The sequence below is a fragment of the Penicillium roqueforti genome (genome assembly GCF_015533775.1).
Source record: "Penicillium roqueforti strain LCP96 04111 chromosome Unknown scaffold_07, whole genome shotgun sequence".
In the NCBI taxonomy this organism is placed as follows: domain Eukaryota; kingdom Fungi; phylum Ascomycota; class Eurotiomycetes; order Eurotiales; family Aspergillaceae; genus Penicillium; species Penicillium roqueforti.
In genome coordinates this window covers 431,111-448,464 of record NW_024067571.1, presented here as the reverse complement: position 1 = coordinate 448,464, position 17,354 = coordinate 431,111, and the positions used below count along the sequence as shown (strand labels likewise).

At 49.4% G+C, this 17,354-nt stretch overlaps 7 protein-coding genes across 7 annotated transcripts; 3 read left to right on the top strand and 4 right to left on the bottom strand.

Annotated features, from left to right (window-relative positions):
* Positions 1-797: 797 nt before the first annotated feature.
* On the bottom strand, positions 798-4,241 carry LCP9604111_3983 (transcriptional regulator family TF; the record flags this gene model as incomplete). Its single annotated transcript, XM_039071631.1, has 5 exons — positions 798-1,670; positions 1,731-1,874; positions 1,927-2,416; positions 3,387-4,071; positions 4,124-4,241. The coding sequence occupies 5 exons, from the start codon at positions 4,239-4,241 to the stop codon at positions 798-800; spliced, it is 2,310 nt and encodes a 769-aa protein (XP_038930067.1).
* A 524-nt stretch (positions 4,242-4,765) lies between these two features.
* Positions 4,766-5,101, top strand: LCP9604111_3982 (transcriptional regulator family: Helix-loop-helix; the record flags this gene model as incomplete). The annotated part of the gene is made up of 1 exon (XM_039071630.1): positions 4,766-5,101. One exon carries the CDS (start codon positions 4,766-4,768, stop codon positions 5,099-5,101), a length of 336 nt encoding a protein of 111 aa, XP_038930066.1.
* A 995-nt stretch (positions 5,102-6,096) lies between these two features.
* LCP9604111_3981 (nucleotide diphosphatase) lies at positions 6,097-6,936 on the top strand (the record flags this gene model as incomplete). The annotated part of the gene is made up of 1 exon (XM_039071629.1): positions 6,097-6,936. The coding sequence occupies one exon, from the start codon at positions 6,097-6,099 to the stop codon at positions 6,934-6,936; it is 840 nt and encodes a 279-aa protein (XP_038930065.1).
* A 471-nt stretch (positions 6,937-7,407) lies between these two features.
* Positions 7,408-8,383, bottom strand: LCP9604111_3980 (CybS family protein; the record flags this gene model as incomplete). The annotated part of the gene is made up of 5 exons (XM_039071628.1): positions 7,408-7,573; positions 7,662-7,781; positions 7,881-7,947; positions 8,125-8,142; positions 8,245-8,383. The coding sequence occupies 5 exons, from the start codon at positions 8,381-8,383 to the stop codon at positions 7,408-7,410; spliced, it is 510 nt and encodes a 169-aa protein (XP_038930064.1).
* A 430-nt stretch (positions 8,384-8,813) lies between these two features.
* Positions 8,814-9,848, bottom strand: LCP9604111_3979 (MDR family NADP-dependent oxidoreductase; the record flags this gene model as incomplete). Its single annotated transcript, XM_039071626.1, has 1 exon — positions 8,814-9,848. One exon carries the CDS (start codon positions 9,846-9,848, stop codon positions 8,814-8,816), a length of 1,035 nt encoding a protein of 344 aa, XP_038930063.1.
* Positions 9,849-10,600: 752 nt separating this feature from the next.
* LCP9604111_3978 (NAD(P)/FAD-dependent oxidoreductase) lies at positions 10,601-11,773 on the bottom strand (the record flags this gene model as incomplete). Its single annotated transcript, XM_039071625.1, has 1 exon — positions 10,601-11,773. One exon carries the CDS (start codon positions 11,771-11,773, stop codon positions 10,601-10,603), a length of 1,173 nt encoding a protein of 390 aa, XP_038930062.1.
* Positions 11,774-15,009: 3,236 nt separating this feature from the next.
* On the top strand, positions 15,010-17,178 carry helA (putative DEAD box RNA helicase HelA; the record flags this gene model as incomplete). The annotated part of the gene is made up of 2 exons (XM_039071624.1): positions 15,010-15,389; positions 15,453-17,178. The coding sequence occupies 2 exons, from the start codon at positions 15,010-15,012 to the stop codon at positions 17,176-17,178; spliced, it is 2,106 nt and encodes a 701-aa protein (XP_038930061.1).
* Between the last annotated feature and the right edge of the window lie 176 nt (positions 17,179-17,354).

Below are 17,354 nucleotides of genomic sequence, written 5' to 3'. Positions count from 1 at the left end.
AGTGTAGGTGAGGAATATATGTCAAATAGACTTGTCTTAGAGACTGCTCAGATATCCTGAAATGGTATGCCCTAGAAGGATCTGACCCGGGAAACAACTTCTTTATATCTACTGTCTGCCATCAGGGGCTTAGCTGTGAAACCCAATATACAAAGAGTAGTATAGGGTAGAGGCATAGACCAAGGCACACTTCTAACCAACCACGGATTTACGCCCGACGCATGATCAACACACGGACATTAACACATGAGATTCAATCTAGTGGCCGCCCTAAGTGTATCAAAGATCGAAAAGGCCATCGCCATCATTAATTGCGAGGCAGATTTGACTCACTGCAGCCCTATTTGTAATTAACAGGGATGTTGAGAGACGCTCATTCGTAGGGCCGGGCAACCGCAGGGTAAGGTAAAATTATCGGGCTCCAGCGTCACTTTTTAACCAATCATATAGAGTGTATGAAGAGGTTTAAAGTGCACAGACAGTCCGGAAGCGTGCTTTGGGACTGATGGCGGAGCAAACACAGCCCCGCATACGGCAATTCTAATGCAGGAGGCGCAGCATAGGATGAACGTGAACGGAAGACCACTTGCTCTACTTTTTCTGGGATCTTGTTGGACGCTATGATGGACTATAACAGAGGATCTAAGATTTCCTTTGATTGTTTGTTAGAGACAACTCGTGAGTCATAATGAGAACCGAAACATGAGGCGCTAATCCCAAACCCTAGGCTGTAACACAAAAGAAACGGACAAATTGTCGGCATAATAAACAAGAATGAAAAAAGAAAGACAACTATATCAGTCGCTATATACCCCGAGGCAAGTATTTCCACTAGGCGTAACTAGATCTCGCCTCGTCAGATCCTGATCTGAAGAGTGAGAGTCTTCTTCCTCGGTCACGGAATGTAAAACCCCAGGATCATCAGCCACAATATCTGCCACTGCCAGCGCCTGGTCGATACCCATCGTGTTTCCAATCATTTGAAGACACTTGACTACCCAACGGCGCAGCCTGTGTTGGGGGTTCTCAACAACCCCAGCCACAAATAGATGCCAGAGGAGCACAAGGCCCGCAACGTAGTGTTCAGGCGGCGGGAGACTAGACACCCTATCTACCTGGTGACCGATGAAGTGAAAAGGAACACTGCGACAGATATCCACGGCTAACCGCCGGATCGTCGATCGAAGTGTCCTGCATTGGATACGCAACTCTTCGGACAACAAAGTCATAGAGGAACTGTCGGATAATCGCCGGACACGGGAGAGAATAATTTCGCTGACGATGATTCGGGCGCTGCGGTATTGGTTCCACGAATGGCAGACCCAGGCGGAGGAGTACACGTGGTATTGATCGTCGTATGGAGTTATGCCTCGGAGTCGCTTTTGGATGGAAAAGTCGAGGGGGGGGATTACATGGGTGGTATAGTTGAATTCGGGGGGAAGAGCTGCCAGCCAGGCAATTAAACTGGCTTCGATAGCCGACGCTGCTGATATGATCTCCTGCTCGTTGTACATATTGGCGCAGATGTCTGCGCGAAGGTTCGATAGTATTCCAATTATCGTGAGTAGCCGATTGCCGTGAACTTGTTCTGGCTGAAGAATCATCGCGATTTTCGTTTGTTCTATTAGTGACTCAGGCACGCGCACGTCTCTTTGTAGGCAACTGATGGTCTGTTGAGGGGTTAGCTTGAGATCGAAGGAGTGATCGAAGGAGTGATCGATAGCACTCACAATCTGATACCGAAGGTATAAGAACAAGCGGAGATCGGTGTCAGTCTTAAGTTTATCAGCGCCGCGTAGATCTAGCAGGGCCATTGCTCCACTGATATGGTTGGTCCAACTCTCAATTTCATTCGGGGCTCTTGACGAAATCACCTAGAAACAGGGAGTCAACAAAAACCATCCGAGGGGGTGAAAAATTCCGTACTTCATATTTGGCAAGCAGCATGACAGCGCCTAATGTTTGATTTGATTTCGCCTCCTCCATTTCGGTTAGAGCGGCATTAAGCAATCTCAAAGCGGATCCATACTCCCGGTGGGCTACATCTCTAAGCGATGGTAGCCCTCTTACCCGGGAGAGCATAGCCATGGCAGTAGCAACTACGCTTGCCTTCATAGCTCTCTGACTCGGAGTGCCTCCGCTCTGTACCAAAGAGTCAGAGATCATCTCAGTAGTCAAGAAACTGCCGGGGATAGCAGTTGATCGCAGGAAAAAGCAGATTGCTTCATTTTTGGTGGTTTCGAACTCCTGTGACGGCTGGACCTCCAATGGGCGATTCCCGAGCTGGCGCGCAAGATTGATATGCTGTGGATCAGAGTGGAAGTCCAAGACCTGCCCCACTGGCGCGGTACTAAGCCCAGACCGTACAGGATTCCTTTCTGGGATTGCACTGCGACGCGATCGTTCCGCTTGTTTCCTATGTGTCGAGGCCGCAACCGCTTTTCGGATTACTGATTTGCTCTCGTCGCGGAACATTAGGGCCTGTTGGTCCCGATATCCGGAGCAGTCCCGCTTGGCCCTGGTGCATTGCGAACAGGCCGGTTGGGCTTGGTCGCACCGAATCTTCCTGGACCTGCACTCGCCGCATCCTTTGCTTGGTTTACCACAGTATACCATGATCTGTACTTGACAAAGGGTTGTACATTGTCACTGGTAAAAAAAAGAGCCTAGGAAGTCATTAAGAGACGTTGGTCAGGCCCCTGTAGGCTGTGTCTGGACCGCGCTTGACCGGTTCGGGTATGCTGTGCGACAAAATTTCAGCCTTACGTTTGTTACATAAATTACGGCTCGCCACCCATACGTGAGCGACCACCTAATTGTAAGGTGTTTTATCGGTCCTTACATTTTTGTTACAAAAATTACATCCTCTCGCAAGCGAGTGGGCTACAACGGACGTACATTTTACTAGGCAGGCCATACAAAAGGTACATGCATAGATTCTAGTTTTTAGTACTACATTTTTCATCTAAGCCTTAATATACCAAATAATATATATATTATATAGCTCTTACTGTATGACGGAATATATTATAGAGACTGTCTTTCATTCCATTCTATAGATTGTGACTGTTGTCAAGGGAGGAGCGGTACCCAATTAGGAAGGCGCACCTGATTTTCAGGTGTGGCGGGGTACAAGCATCAATTCCTAAACTATATTGTAGTGGAGTAAGAGCGATGGATATAGCATATGTACTCATTTGATCTAGATGGTTCTATCAAGATCTCTAGCGAATAGTATTGATTGTCTTTCTGTTACTCTCCGTCCTCTGATTTTCACCAAGTCCGAAAAATAAAACAAAAGGCTTTAGCGTCAATTTATCTTTTATTACATTAAACATCAAAAGCTCAAGACGCGTCAATGGGGGCTTGGGACTTGCAGATATTACCCTGCTCGCTTCGTTGGAGACTCAATTCCAGTATCGGCCTGATTCACCCGCTTGCGATTTCCCCTGAAGAGTACGCTCGAGTCCGGATCCTGCTGCAGGAATCCACCTGCACCGGTTCCATCATCATGCCATTCGCTAAATTCCCACTGGATCGAAGTTGATTGATCGTCACTGACTCCCATACCACGCCGAGTACGCATCACACGGCCCAGGCGGCTCCCTTCTACCATCTCTTCGAACCAAGGAATTCCTCCAGTTATACCGTGCTGTAGACTAGTTGAGATGTCCGAAGAATCAGTAGTCGATGGAACAATGACCGAGGATGAAGCGGTCTCCGAGGTTGGTGTCAGATCAGATGAGGTCGAGATACCAGCACGGGGAGCTTCCTCGTAAAAGTCGCGAGGAAGCAATCTTAGATCATCCAGTGCGTGCTGGTCGTCCACTAGAAGACTGCCGATCGCGACAGACATGAAGTTGGCTTCTTCGATGGGCTCCTCCGTCCAGAATGTCAGGGGTGTACCGCAGTAGCCACAGAAGACACGCTGAGTCCGGGGCGCATGGCGGGGCGAATGGATGCGGCGAATGGAAGAGTGCGATTCATCAGGGAAGAAGGACTGAGTGTGGGATTGGTACCAGCTGAGAGGTACTCGAAGCCACGCCGAGAGAGGTGTACCGTGAAATCGACCTAGGATGCGATATTAGCCGGGAGATCGGCAAGCTTGGCTTGGTTTACCCACGATTGTCTCGGCTGCTGTCAAAGTACACTTCGGCATGGTTTGTCACGTCGTCCGGAATATTGATTTGGTATTCATTTCGACCGCAAGAGCATGAGCCGCGGAGCGGTTCCAAGGCCATGGTGGTACAGGATTTCCGCGGCGTTGATAATTTCGCAATGTGGGCTAGGTAGATGGTTTAAGATTGGAGATGAGTGGCGGCAGTAGTCTCGCTAAGTAGAAATCCCGATGAGGGAATGATGATCTTTGGTAGTAAATTGGACCGGAAAGTTAAGGTGGTGTGAGGACAAAATTGACATGGGCGGGAGAAAAAGCAAGATGTGTTCAGTGGACCCATCTATGACGTTTAGAAGTTGCCAAGGCCCGTTCCCGGCCCTCCAGTTTACTCCGCATTGGCCCATGGCCTTATCGCTTCCTATCGCTTTCCCGTGTCTCTCATACTCCTTCACATTCTTCCACCGAGCGTTGTTTACCGATTACAATCACCTCCCTCATCGATGCCTTGACTAGACGGGGCCTCAGAGCTATAAGGACATCTATACATCCCGTCCAATCGATACTAAGAGCCCCGGACCGTGTATACAACCGGCGCATCTACCATACGCTTTCAGTTGCTCTCAAAAACCTCCAGTCATCAAACACACGATGAATCCAGACGATGACCATGATCGGTCGTCCTCAACGCCTAATGGGACATCCAAGCAGGGATCTGCCCAGGACAAGGACAAGCCTCGTCTTACCGATCAAGAAAAAAAGAGCAATCATATTGCCTCGGAGCAAAAACGACGTGCAGCCATTCGCGAAGGCTTTGATCGCCTCACAGAGCTGGTGCCTGGTCTGGAGGGCCAGGGTCGGAGTGAGAGCATCGTTTTGCAGAAGACCGTGGACTTCATCCACGTAAAGCTGCAAGAACGCCACGATCTCATCGCAGAGATCGAGAGCAAAGGCGGCCGCGTGGACGACTCTTTCCGCCCAACGTGATCCTATTCTCCTCGACATTTCATTGCGCTTTGGTTCGGTATCCAGCGGCCCCTCTTCCCCTCCGCTGGTCGATGGGGGTCCGGGGCTGCAGGCATGTGCCGAGGTCCGAGCTGTTTTTCTCAAATTTTGGACCATATGAACTTATACCCACGCTACGAATTTCATTTTCCTGTCTATCTACTCCAGCCCTGTATTACGAATGAGATCTTGGAAATGATCAGCAGGGCTTCCTCGTTGCCCGGCAGATTTGATCTTCCCATATGATTTGAAGCCAATCACGCATCCTCCACCGCATTCAATGCACTGAACGATTATCAACGCAGTGCCGCAACTTTTTACTTCTTTTCTTCCTACTGCCCTTGATCATTGTACATGGAAGCTTTTTTCTGGTTTGTTTCTGCTCCTGGTACCAGAATGTATATGGATGGTCATGGCTGTTGCTGCGAAGCAACTGGGGCGTTCTTCTTTCCCAACGGTTAACTGAAATCGAGTTCCTTTCAGCTCTGGCTGAGCACCCACAGCGACATCCTTACTTCAATTAAAGTCGGAATTATTTGACCGAGTCGTACTTCGGTCGCATCACGTGAACAGGTTACGGAGAATAATTGCAGTCATGCACTTCCTAGGTAGCCAACCAGATTATACAAAGGAGTATATCCTCGGAAAGTTAGACGAAATAATGAATTAATGCAGTGGTGACCAAGGTGATATACCGATATAGACTCTGCACAAAATTCGATAGTGAAGAACTTCGGCTTACCGCCTGATATCTGCCGAGCCCCTGCAGGGTGAAGCAAACGCAGCCTCTACACTCCACGCAAACCTGTAACATACAGGATCTCGTGGACAGTCGGGATCCCCAATTGAATATCCCTGCATATCCTTGCAAGGTCAATCAACCGCACACAAAGACCATTTGCCTCGACAAGCGAACGGAGAAAGCACCTGATTCCCCGCATCGCATCGCCCGCCACACCAACGACCAACCGCCCAAAATGACAGACTCCAAAGAAGCCCTCCTATCCCACATGGAAAACATCGACGCCCCCGAATCCGACCCACCACCCGCCTACGACAAACCCATCTCAAAAGCCAACCGTGCATCACTCCTCCTCCCACGCCCACCACCGCTCAACCTCCCCATCCTCAACAGCCTCCGCAGCAGGCGCGTAATCCTCGCCTCACAATCCCCCCGCCGCAAGCACATAATGTCCTTCCTGGGCCTCCCGAACATAGAAATCATCCCCTCCAACGCAGAGGAAGACCTACCCAAAAGCCTAGGCCCGCTCGAGTACGTGCTAGCAACAGCGACGAAAAAAGCCGAAGCAGTCTACGCGCAAGAAATCAACAACGAGGCCAAGGGCGAGCCAGCCCTGATCTTGGCCGCTGACACTGTCGTCGTCGACCCGTCTACAGGCACCATCCTGGAAAAGCCCCGCTCCGAAGCACACCACGTGGCCATGCTGCGCTCGCTGCGTGACGTCGGAAACCATAAGGTCTACACGGCGCTTGTGGCGATGGCGCCGTTGGCTAGTGCGCGAGACCCGGGGTATGCGGTTGAGAGTATGGTTGAGGAGACGTTGGTGCAGTTTGATGGCGATGTTACGGATGAGTTGATTTTAGCTTATGTGCGCACGCGCGAGGGCGCGGATAAGGCTGGTGGTTATGGGTTGCAGGGGCTTGGGTCGATTCTTATTGAGAAGATTGAGGGCAGTGCTGATAATGTTATTGGGTTGCCGCTCAAGGCGACGCTCAAGATTATTGAGACTGTTATGGAGAAGGCGGATGATGAGGATGCCTTTTCTGGGGATGATGGGGAGATCGAGGATGAATGAGGGGTGTTTTGTATGAGTTTAGATCCTCTTGTTTGCTGTTAGCCTTGTCTACTTGTGTCTTTACATTATCATTCTGATAGAATTTAAAAGGATAAAAGGATTAGAACTTATATTAGAAAGCAATCCAAACGTTGGTAGAAGCACTGTACTCTATTGAATACTACTGACCATTTAAAGTGTACAAAGAACCTGGTTGCATATCTACACTACGTACTATACAGAAAACAAAAAGCACCAAGAATGTCTTGTACAGGGGTTATATTCCATTTGATTTTCTATAGCTCACAACCCTGAGCAGCAGGAATCCGGCACTGATCATTAGATTCGGGCTCAGAGACAAAAGAAAAACAATCAACGACATACACAGAGGCGGGACGGAACGCCTGGATGGACCAGAACCAAATTGGTAAGCAGGAAATAAAAAGGAAATAAAAAGACAATATTTCTGAAACAAGGAACCGTAACAGCACTCTATGCCGTCCAGATGCGACGCAGAGCCTCGGTCACACCAACGTCGTTTGTCTCGAACTCGTACAGACCAACGGCGGTAGTGAGAGTGAACGCGCGCAGGAGCCAGTTGCAGGTGGCACGGGTCTTGGGCACACGGGAAGGAGGGAAGTAATCGACGATGGCAGCCCTGGTAGAGTTATGTTAGATTGCGATTTCCGGTTGCAGATGTGGGGTAAACCGAGGGGAATAGCGGAATAGCGCGGGGAGGTTCTTACTGGAATCCGATGTGCGAGTGTGCGACAAGCAGAGTGCACAGGACGGCATCCATGACCGGGTTGAGGGAGCCAGCGGCGAAGGGAGCGAAGGTGAGAGGGACCAGGCCGACGCAGACCAGTCTGGTATAGATGTTAGCCGGTTTTTTCCTCCGAGCTTGCCGGGGTTACCGGAAGGGGTTGCAGAGGTCGACATTGTAGTGCGCAAAAGGGAGCACAAACCTCTCAAAATCCCAGTGATAGCTGCCCTCGGAAGGGTGGGGTGTGGGAATGGGAGCGGCGTCATTCACTATTGGAATAGGTTAATATCGAAGACTTCGGGAAATACGGTGTTGCGATTTGATGGGCATTAATTGAGCGCTGGGAGCAATGAAGACTGCATATCTCCACACATTGCAGGCATTTCTACTCAATGCCATCGAAAAGAGAGGGAAGACTCGGTAGGAAAGGCGCGGAAATCACATACCAGTTCCGTCAATGGTCTCTGTGTCGCAAAAATCAAATTAGTAACTGCTCATAAACGAAATTCAATAGATCTCTCCACTGGCAATGCCTCAATGAGCATTACGGCAGGGCCTCTACTTACGAGGCAACGGGGGCAGGATCTGCTTCTTAGCGGAGGCATGGAAAGCGACGACCTGCGAAACGCCGACATTCTTCTGGAGGAAGGGTGCCCGAGGGGCAAGAGTCTGTCGCAGCAGAGTTGAGCGCGCAAATGAAGCCATTGTGAGTGGAGAGTATGATGTGAAGAAGCAGAAACGCTGTTCGAACACAAGCGGATGAAGTTGGAGGTCTCGGGAATCCGAGTCAATATGTCATCCTTTTACGGGCCATTTGATTGGTCGATGGCTATCCGCCCAGCCGAAATTGGCCGAGACTCTATGAGAAACCTCCATTTAGCCCTGCGGGTATCTTCTTCGTGGCTCCGGAGTATATCTGTAGTCTTTATGAAGTTGTTCGTTGCAAATTGATATTTATCTTACGGTATGTTCATGTTCTTTTTGTATAACGTTTGTTCGATTTGACTATTTTCAGAGGTATCTATATTGTCCCTACTGAACAGTCCTAACCGAGGTATTCAATACCTCCTAGCTAATGTTTCAACAAAAATATATGCACCAGGCATCTCGCTATTTCATCAATCTCATAAAACACTTAAAACTTCAGGACAGCCTTGCCCAAGTTCTTGCCGTAGAAGATGCCAATCAGGCCCTCGGCAGCGTTGTCAATGCCTACGGTCTCATGGATGAGCACCTTCAACGAGCCATCCTTGATCCACTTCTGCACATTCTCCTGGTGCTCCTTGGTGTAAGCATCACCCATGCCCTTATCACCGACAATGAAGCCGCGCATAGTAATACGCTTGACGAGGACATTGTGGATGTTCTTGATGGGGTACGGGGCAGAGTTGTACTGGGAGATCAGACCGCAAACGACGATACGGCCGAAGTTGTTCATAGCATCGAGGGCAGCCTCGAGGTGCTCTCCACCGACGTTCTCGTAGTAGATGTCGATGCCCTCAGGAGCGAGACGAGCAAGGGCATCAGCGGGCTTCTCGGTCTTGTAGTTGAAGCCACCATCGAAGCCAAGAGTCTTGGTGATGTACTCGAGCTTCTCGTCCGAGCCGACGGATCCAATGACACGGAGACCCTCGCGCTTAGCGAGCTGGCCGACCAACTGGCCGACGGCTCCGCTGGCAGCGGAGACGAAGATGGTCTCGCCCTTCTTGGGCTTGCCGATCTCGTACAGAGACGAGTATGCGGTCAGACCGGGCATACCAAGGGCACCGAGGAAGACACGGATGTCCTCGATGCCGAGGGGGTTGTCCAGCTTTTGGATGCGGACGAGCTCGGGCTCGCTGAGGGCAACGTACTCCTGGATAGGAACGTGGCCAATGACCACATCACCTTCCTTGTAGCTGGCGTTGTTGGAGCGCACGATCTTGCCGATGCTGCGGCTATCAATGGGCTTGTCGAGGGCAAAGGCGGGGGCGTACGACTTGGCCTCAGCGGCGCGCATGCGGCCACGCATGTAGGGGTCGAAGCTGGTGTAGAGAGACTGCACGACGACACCGTTGTCGGGAGTGGCAACGCTAGCATCATAGTCGGCGCTCTCGATTACTAGGTCCTGCCCAGCAACGGGATATCCCTGAGGAATCTTCTTGAACACGAGAGCTTTGTTGGTAGACATGGTGTATATGTGTAGTAGGAAAGATAAATATGGGAAGTAGAAATCCCCCGAAGTATGGAGGGAGCTCTTTATATGATGAGTGAGCTGTTCAACAAAGCGGGGCTGTACCGATCAGATTTGAAATACCAATCCGTTTTGCTTTTCAGATTATAAACCAGATGGATCACGGAGAAGCTTCTCGAGATGGTGATGCTCCAGGGAATATACTCCACTTTCTACAGATTATGGTTTGATGTGCATAATTCCCCTACCCATGCCCCTAACGTACGTCCAACGAGTGTACGATGAACACATAACTGTGGCAACGGAACCAGTTTTTTCTTAAAACAGTGGGGAACGGATGAATCCAAGACACCTCAGGCCGACGGAGACAGCCATTTTAGGTAGGAAAACCGTGACCCTCGGCATCTCAACCAAATGGGCTAATTGTTGATTAATACACAAGCCGAATACACGATTGTTAAGCAACGGACCAGTTGGCCATTTTGGGATAAAGCGGGTTATGGAGGACGTACGTTGTACGTTGCACGGAGTGTATTTCGGACCTACATACGGAGTGCTATATGAAGTACTATATGAAGTATACATCAATCTTTCTTGTTCTGCTATAAAAACATTCACATTCACATTCGCATTCTTGGATTGGAAAATTATGCATTAATTACATCAGTATGTAGTCATTGCCGGAAATATGCACCAGCATTATAAACTGAAAATTCGCATCATTGAATACGCCTAATCATGGGGATAACCTAAGCCTTGCCAGTGAGTACGCTGTCGGCCTTTTCAATAAAGTAGTGCTTGCCCTTGATCATCTTGACCATGAAGCCGAAAGGTACAAATCCGAAAATTTGTCCCGTACCACCAGTTTCACCAATAGGCACGACCATCATAATGCTATCGCCCTGGTCGAAGGTCTTGATGGCAGTACCACCTACAATGGCCGCTTTGAGGTTGGCCGCCGCCACATGCGCTTGCTCGATAGCTTTGAAACTGAGGCGCATCGAGAAGTTGGTGATATCACCGGCAGCAAAGATGGGCAGGGTTGACCCGTCGGTCGACTGAACACGCATCTCGTTGTTCACTTTCATCCAACCGTCCTTGTCCAAGAACTGAGTAGGAATAAAACTGTTGTTCGGGGTCGCACCGGTAGTGGGGATATAGAGGTCAGCCGAAAGCTTGTCTCCACCTTCCAGTGAGACAGTCCAGTTGGAGCTATCGTCGGCCGGAGTCTCGACCCCAATGACTCGCTTCGAGGTCACGACCTTGACCTTCTTGTGCTCTAGCTGCTTCCGTGCAGCCGAGCTGGCGGATGACTTGAGCATTGGGAGCACGCGATCTGTCGCGGAGACAATCGTGATGGAAACCTTGTTGGTATTGCCGCTTTGTTCCACTGCGTCGGCAAGCTCACCAGCCAGCTCAACACCGATAGGACCCGCACCTCCAATCACGATCTCCTTCGCCCCTGCAATGATTTCCTGTGCCGACTCGATCAGCTGCTCCATATCATCGCGATTCGACTGCTTGAATGGTATGGATGTGCCGGTGAGTGAGCCGGTAGTGGCAGATGTAGTGCTGCCCGACGCGATCACGAGATAATCATATGGTAGGGTCTTGGGCTCGCCCTCGTTCGGGGTTACGGAGACTGACTTGGCGGTGGTGTCGATAGCCGTCGCAACTCCTGGAAGAAACTCGAACGCGTCCGGCCGGTAACTTGCAAAAGCTTCCTTAATTGGCAGCAAGTACTGCTCGGGGCGGAAGGCCTTGGGTTTGGCGACGATGCGTGGGGCAGCAATATTCCAGAAGAAGCTGGTTGAGGGGTTGATCAGCACAACCTTTGCATCAGGTACATCACGAAGCACAGAATGAGCAATATGGAGGCCTGCGAATGAGCCTCCAACAATAACTACATCAATAGGGGCCATGATATAGAGTCAGTGAAGTGGAGAAGAGTGAGTTTCCTGTTTTGTTTCGGGAGAAGGGAGGGTCTTATGTGACAGATGAGATCTGCTCTCCGCGCGTATGCAAGGTTAGCAAGTAAGCCTGAGATACGTATATACTTCGTTGGCATCTCTCTAGCGCTCGATTCAGAGAGAAAAGTATTGGTCAGCGAATTTTGCATTTCTAATTTCTACCTAATGCTGACCCTCCCATTGTCGGCTATCGAAGATAATTTGCGCTTTCCAAGGTTTAGGCTGAACCTTAGATTTGATGTGTTTGTCTGATTTGCTGTGTTTGACATGTTTGTTTGTTTGACTATCAAAGCACATGACCTGACATATAACATCAAGGAAGAAGATGAGAAGAGACAGATAGCGCTGTACGATGTACATAGTAACTGAAATGAGCGGCAATTTGTATAAATATGACGGCCTATAAAAAAATAGCCAGATCTTCAGAGATGTTGATCCTCCAAGTTCCAAATATCCACTGCTATATGCACTCCTACCCAGGCACAACAACCAACATCATCTCCGAAAATATAGTGTTTACCCTCCGGGAAATGGGCACCAGATTGTGTCCAGTTTGGTCAAGTTGGGCTTCATTTTCTTCAGTGTAAATTCAATTTTCCTTTGAATAGGAAAAGTAACAGGCTATACTAACCTCTAATCAAGAGAAATGACTGACCATTCTTTCTAAGGCTACGTACTGCTACCTAACTAACTAGTTACCTCTCTTATATGCTGATAACATGAAGCCACCTCAATGTAGACAGTGAATGCTACGATCTATATTATTGTCTATTATATGCTTGTTTACTTGCTGTCATGATCCACATGGATCACTATCACTTTCTCGCTCGTTTGCTTGCTCGCTTACTATGTGCATTGTTTATTAGTTTGCATTAGATAGATTGTTTGCTAGACAGCTAAGCGAGATGTCCGACGTTTGCAAAGTTTGCAACGTCGTCAGCTATATTAACTGGCTGCTTCCCACTTTACAACTTACTTCTTCTTTCTCTCCATCTTAGTTGTTCTGAACTGAGTGCACTCTTCCTTTACAAGACCTGGCAGGTTACATATAGCATCTTTTGCTTTTTACCTACAGATATTATTGGTCAAGGCTCCCATTGTCTATGTATTCCTGGGCTGCTTATTTTCCAATAGAACAACCATTTCAATTTTCTTCCTCGTAAACTCTCACAACATATATGATATAATATATCTATGCTTGATCTATCTCTTGCCCTATGGCATTCAAATTGCTATATAAGTGGCCAGTCTTGCAGGTAATTACTATCCATTTGCACTTTTCGAATATGCTCTTAGCTGACATAAGGAAGGATCCAAGACATCTAACTAGTTATACAGCAGTAGCATCAAGCTTCGGGTCATTTGCTTCACAACCGCCCAACAAAACTACTTCCATTCAAGAACGGGTCCAATCCTTTCCCTCAACGATCAGAAACAATGGGTGTTTCTTGCTATCAAGTGGAAGGAGAGAGGCGTTCTCAACCCGGAGTGCGCTGCAAATGCGACATTCCGAATGTTCAATGAACAAATCTGCTCGATTGAGTCGCTTGTTATCGTTCCGAATGTAAGTTCAATTTGGCTTTTTGTCAAGTATCTCGACGAGCATACATACTAACTTGATCTTCCTCCAGGATCCTACAACAAAGCTTCCAAATTTCGAGAATGCTCTTCAGAGAATCTCGCTTTTCGTGAACTTCTTGCAATAGAATTTGGCAGGTTCGATGGTACCAAAGCTACCAACCTGATCGCGGATAATCGGCTTTTGATAGCCTGTTTTCCACGAAGAAATTGGAACACGACGAGCTGGGATTCTGTACCAAACCGAAACTCGAGTGTGATCTCCCACGGTTCGGTATTGGCTTATTTAAGGTCAAATCGACAAAAGGAATCACGAAAAAGAAAACATGGCGGTCAAACCGCGAAAGCCTGGGCTGTACGTGATTCTTTCTACAGTAAAGATCTGTTGTACTTCGTCATGAAGGGATCCAATATCGACTACGTTGTCGACGACTTCAGACTTTATATGGACAGTGCCCCTCGATTTCCATTCGATGTTTTTCACTATTGAGTGGCAACCAATATATATTACCAGGGGTTGGATGGAGTACATGAAGAAGAGGCTGATCTTCATGCACGAGACACCAAAACGCCAATATCACTATGACCCTCCAAAATGTGGGGTTTGGGAGAAGGTGTATCCCCATTACTCGGACGAACGGATTGTCAAGTTCATCATCTTCTGGCACCCGGTGGCCTTTTTCTCCAAAACAATGCATTATGCAGGCCACAGAATTGAATTACGAAGCTCGTGATAAAGAACTACTGACTGTGACGATCTGGGAAGGATCGTACTTGCCAAACGAGGCAGGAACGGTCACGTCTTCGTACTTGCCAAACGAGGAAGGAACGACTATGTCCTTATACCTTCCTAAGTGGTCGGACGGAATTAAGCGAAGACAAACGCAAGGGTATAAGAAGGGAAGAACGCGCACTCAGATAGTTTCTCTTTTTCCCTTTCTTCTTTGTACTTAGAATTTGGTCTGAATTGCACTCTTTTCTTCTGAATCGAATTGGCTCGTAACACTGGCGATCATCAGTGCGCTACGGGAATGGCGACCTAAATTAGAAGGACTCTCTCGCTCTCTCGCAAAGACCGTTTCGAGATGCTCCCGCTAGTCTCTTGAATACGACTACAACGCTTCAGATCCAGCGTGAACCTGCCACAATTCATCCAAAAGAAAATTCCCGAGACTCGGATGAACAGTATGAAGATACAAATATATTTAAGAATTCACAACTTGAGCTATACATCTACCAGCTTTACTCTTTTGAATCGAGTAGTGACTCTGTATATTCACTGCAAGTAGAACTGTAAGCCTAGGAACTATTCAAACCCCATCAATTACTAGTGGCAGGCATTTTCCCCCAAATCATTGCATGTTTATAACAACATATGGAAGAATTCTTAGTAGATCCGTCGTTGGGTTGGCAGATTTCGCATGTTTGCCATGTTTGCCGTGTTTGCCGCGTTTGCCACGATTGTTTATTTTCTCCTATCTCGGATGTTATCTTTCGATAAGGATCATGTGACCCCGTAATTATTTTTGCGCCTCTCCTTGTAATGCCCGAGTGCAATTTGCAACTTCATCATCCCCCCATCCAATTTTTTCCATCAGCATTCTATCATGATGCTTGGAACAGTTCGCCGATTTGGCGTTTCACACGCGTTGCGCGCTACTACACCTCGTTCAATCTCAGCGCGGTTGACTAGCCAGCTGCCGAAATGGCAAGCTCCTTCGTCTCTTGCATCTCTTGATGCAACCAGATCACTCCATTCCTCTTTCCCGAGGATGTCTGCGGCTACTGCAGAGGCTACTGCAGAGGAAATTGTTGAAGAGATCAAGACCTCCAAGCCTGCGTTAATCACAGAGTTTGCCGACCTGGCGGCGGAGAATTTCATTCACAGCAAGATTATCAAGAACATCATTCAACCTGACCGGATGAACCTCAAGACTATGACTGAGGTTCAGACTCTTACTATCAACGAGATTGTCAAGGGCGATGATATGTAAGTTTGATTGGCAGAATTACCTTGACACTGATTGGTCCGCTAACCTGCAAAATTTTTCAGCCTTGCTCAGGCCAAAACAGGAACCGGCAAGACGCTTGCTTTCCTTCTACCCACCCTCCAGAATATTTTGAATGACCCTGGTGTCGATCTCTCCAAGGTTGGCCGCCGCTCAGCCAGAACTGCTCCTTCAGAAATCCGTGCTCTTATCATCTCCCCTACCCGCGAACTCGCGGAACAGATCGCAGTTGAAGCCAGGAAGGTTGCGTTTGGCACTGGTCTTATTGTTCAGACCGCTGTTGGTGGCACGCAGAAACGTGCCGGTCTTGCCAAGATCCAACAGGAGGGATGCCACCTGCTCATCGGCACCCCGGGACGTCTCAAGGACATCCTCTCGGACCCCTGGACTGGTGTTTCTGCTCCCAAGCTGAACACTCTGATCCTCGATGAGGCAGATCGCCTTCTGGACCAGGGTTTCGCTCCTGACGTTGAAGAGATCCAGACACTGCTTCCCGACCCCACAAAGGTGGACCGCCAGACACTCATGTTCTCGGCCACCGTTCCCAGAGAAGTTATGCAGATGGTTCGTCAGACCCTGAAGCCAAGCTTTAAGCACGTCAACACCGTTAGTGAAGATGAAGTTCCCACCCACGTGAGGGTGCCCCAGAAGCTTGTATACACGCGCGGTCTTGAGAACAACCTGCCCGCCCTTCTTGAGCTCGCTCAGAATTGGCAAACGCGTCGGGATAACGGCGAGGACCTGAGACCTTTCAAGGCCATTGCCTACTTTAACTCTACTGCCGAGACCAAGGTTTCCGCTGATGTTTTTAACGCCATTGCTCGCTCTTCAGAGTTCCGCCAGTCTTCCATGGGCAGCATGAGAATGCTGGAGATCAACTCGCGTCTCACGCAGGCGTTCCGAACCCGCAGCGCAGAAAACTTCCGCAGGGCTCGCGAGGGTATCTTGTTCTCGTCGGACGTGACTGCCCGTGGTATGGATTTCCCGGATGTCACCCACGTCGTCCAGATTGGTGTTCCTCGCGACCGTGAGACCTACATTCACCGTCTCGGCCGCACAGCCCGTGCTGGCAAGGAGGGTGAAGGTTGGCTGTTCATGCACCGCGGCGAACAAGACGCTTACCGGAAGCGCCTGGGCCGTCTCCCATTGAAGGTGGACGATGCTTTGGAATCTGCCGATGCAGATCTCTCCCAGACCCACTCTAACGAGACACCAGTTGGCCAGATCATCAACAAGATTAACGAGGGTCTGGCCCAGTGTGACGGTGCTACCAAGGTCAAGTCCTACATGGGCCAACTTGGCACCACCACTGCGAACTTCAGCAGCAAGCAAGATGCCATTCAGGCACTCAACCAGATGTTCACCGTGGGGTACAACATGCAAACCCTCCCTGAGCTCAGCCCTAGATTGATGCAGCAAATGGGTCTCAACCGAAAGGACGGTGTAAGCGCGGGTGACGGCACCCGCCAGCGACGCGAGGGCGGATTCTCCCGCGGTGGTGACCGTGGTGGCCGTGGTGGCTTCTCCCGTGGTGGCGATCGTGGTGGTTTCTCTCGCGGCGGTGATCGTGGTGGTTTCTCTCGCGGCGGTGACCGCGGTGGTGACCGTGGCGACCGTGGCGAGCGCAACAACTTCTCCCGTGGTGATGGTGACCGCGGTGGTTTCCCTCGCGGCGGCGACCGTGGTGGCTTCTCTCGTGGAGGTGACCGTGGTGACCGCTCGTCGCGTCCTCCTCGCCGCTCGTTCAACGACGACGAGTTCCGGTTCTAAGTTTGAGTTGAATCAGAGATCAACTCTTGCCAGCAACGCTAGCAATTATAATTTGTCTGGGAATCTCATGGATAGCAAGGCTGCTGTCCGGTGAGACCAGTCAGCCAAAAGTGAAAAGATGAAGGATCCATTCTGGCATTGGGCGGCGTTCTCCAATATCTTTTTTTCGGACTGTC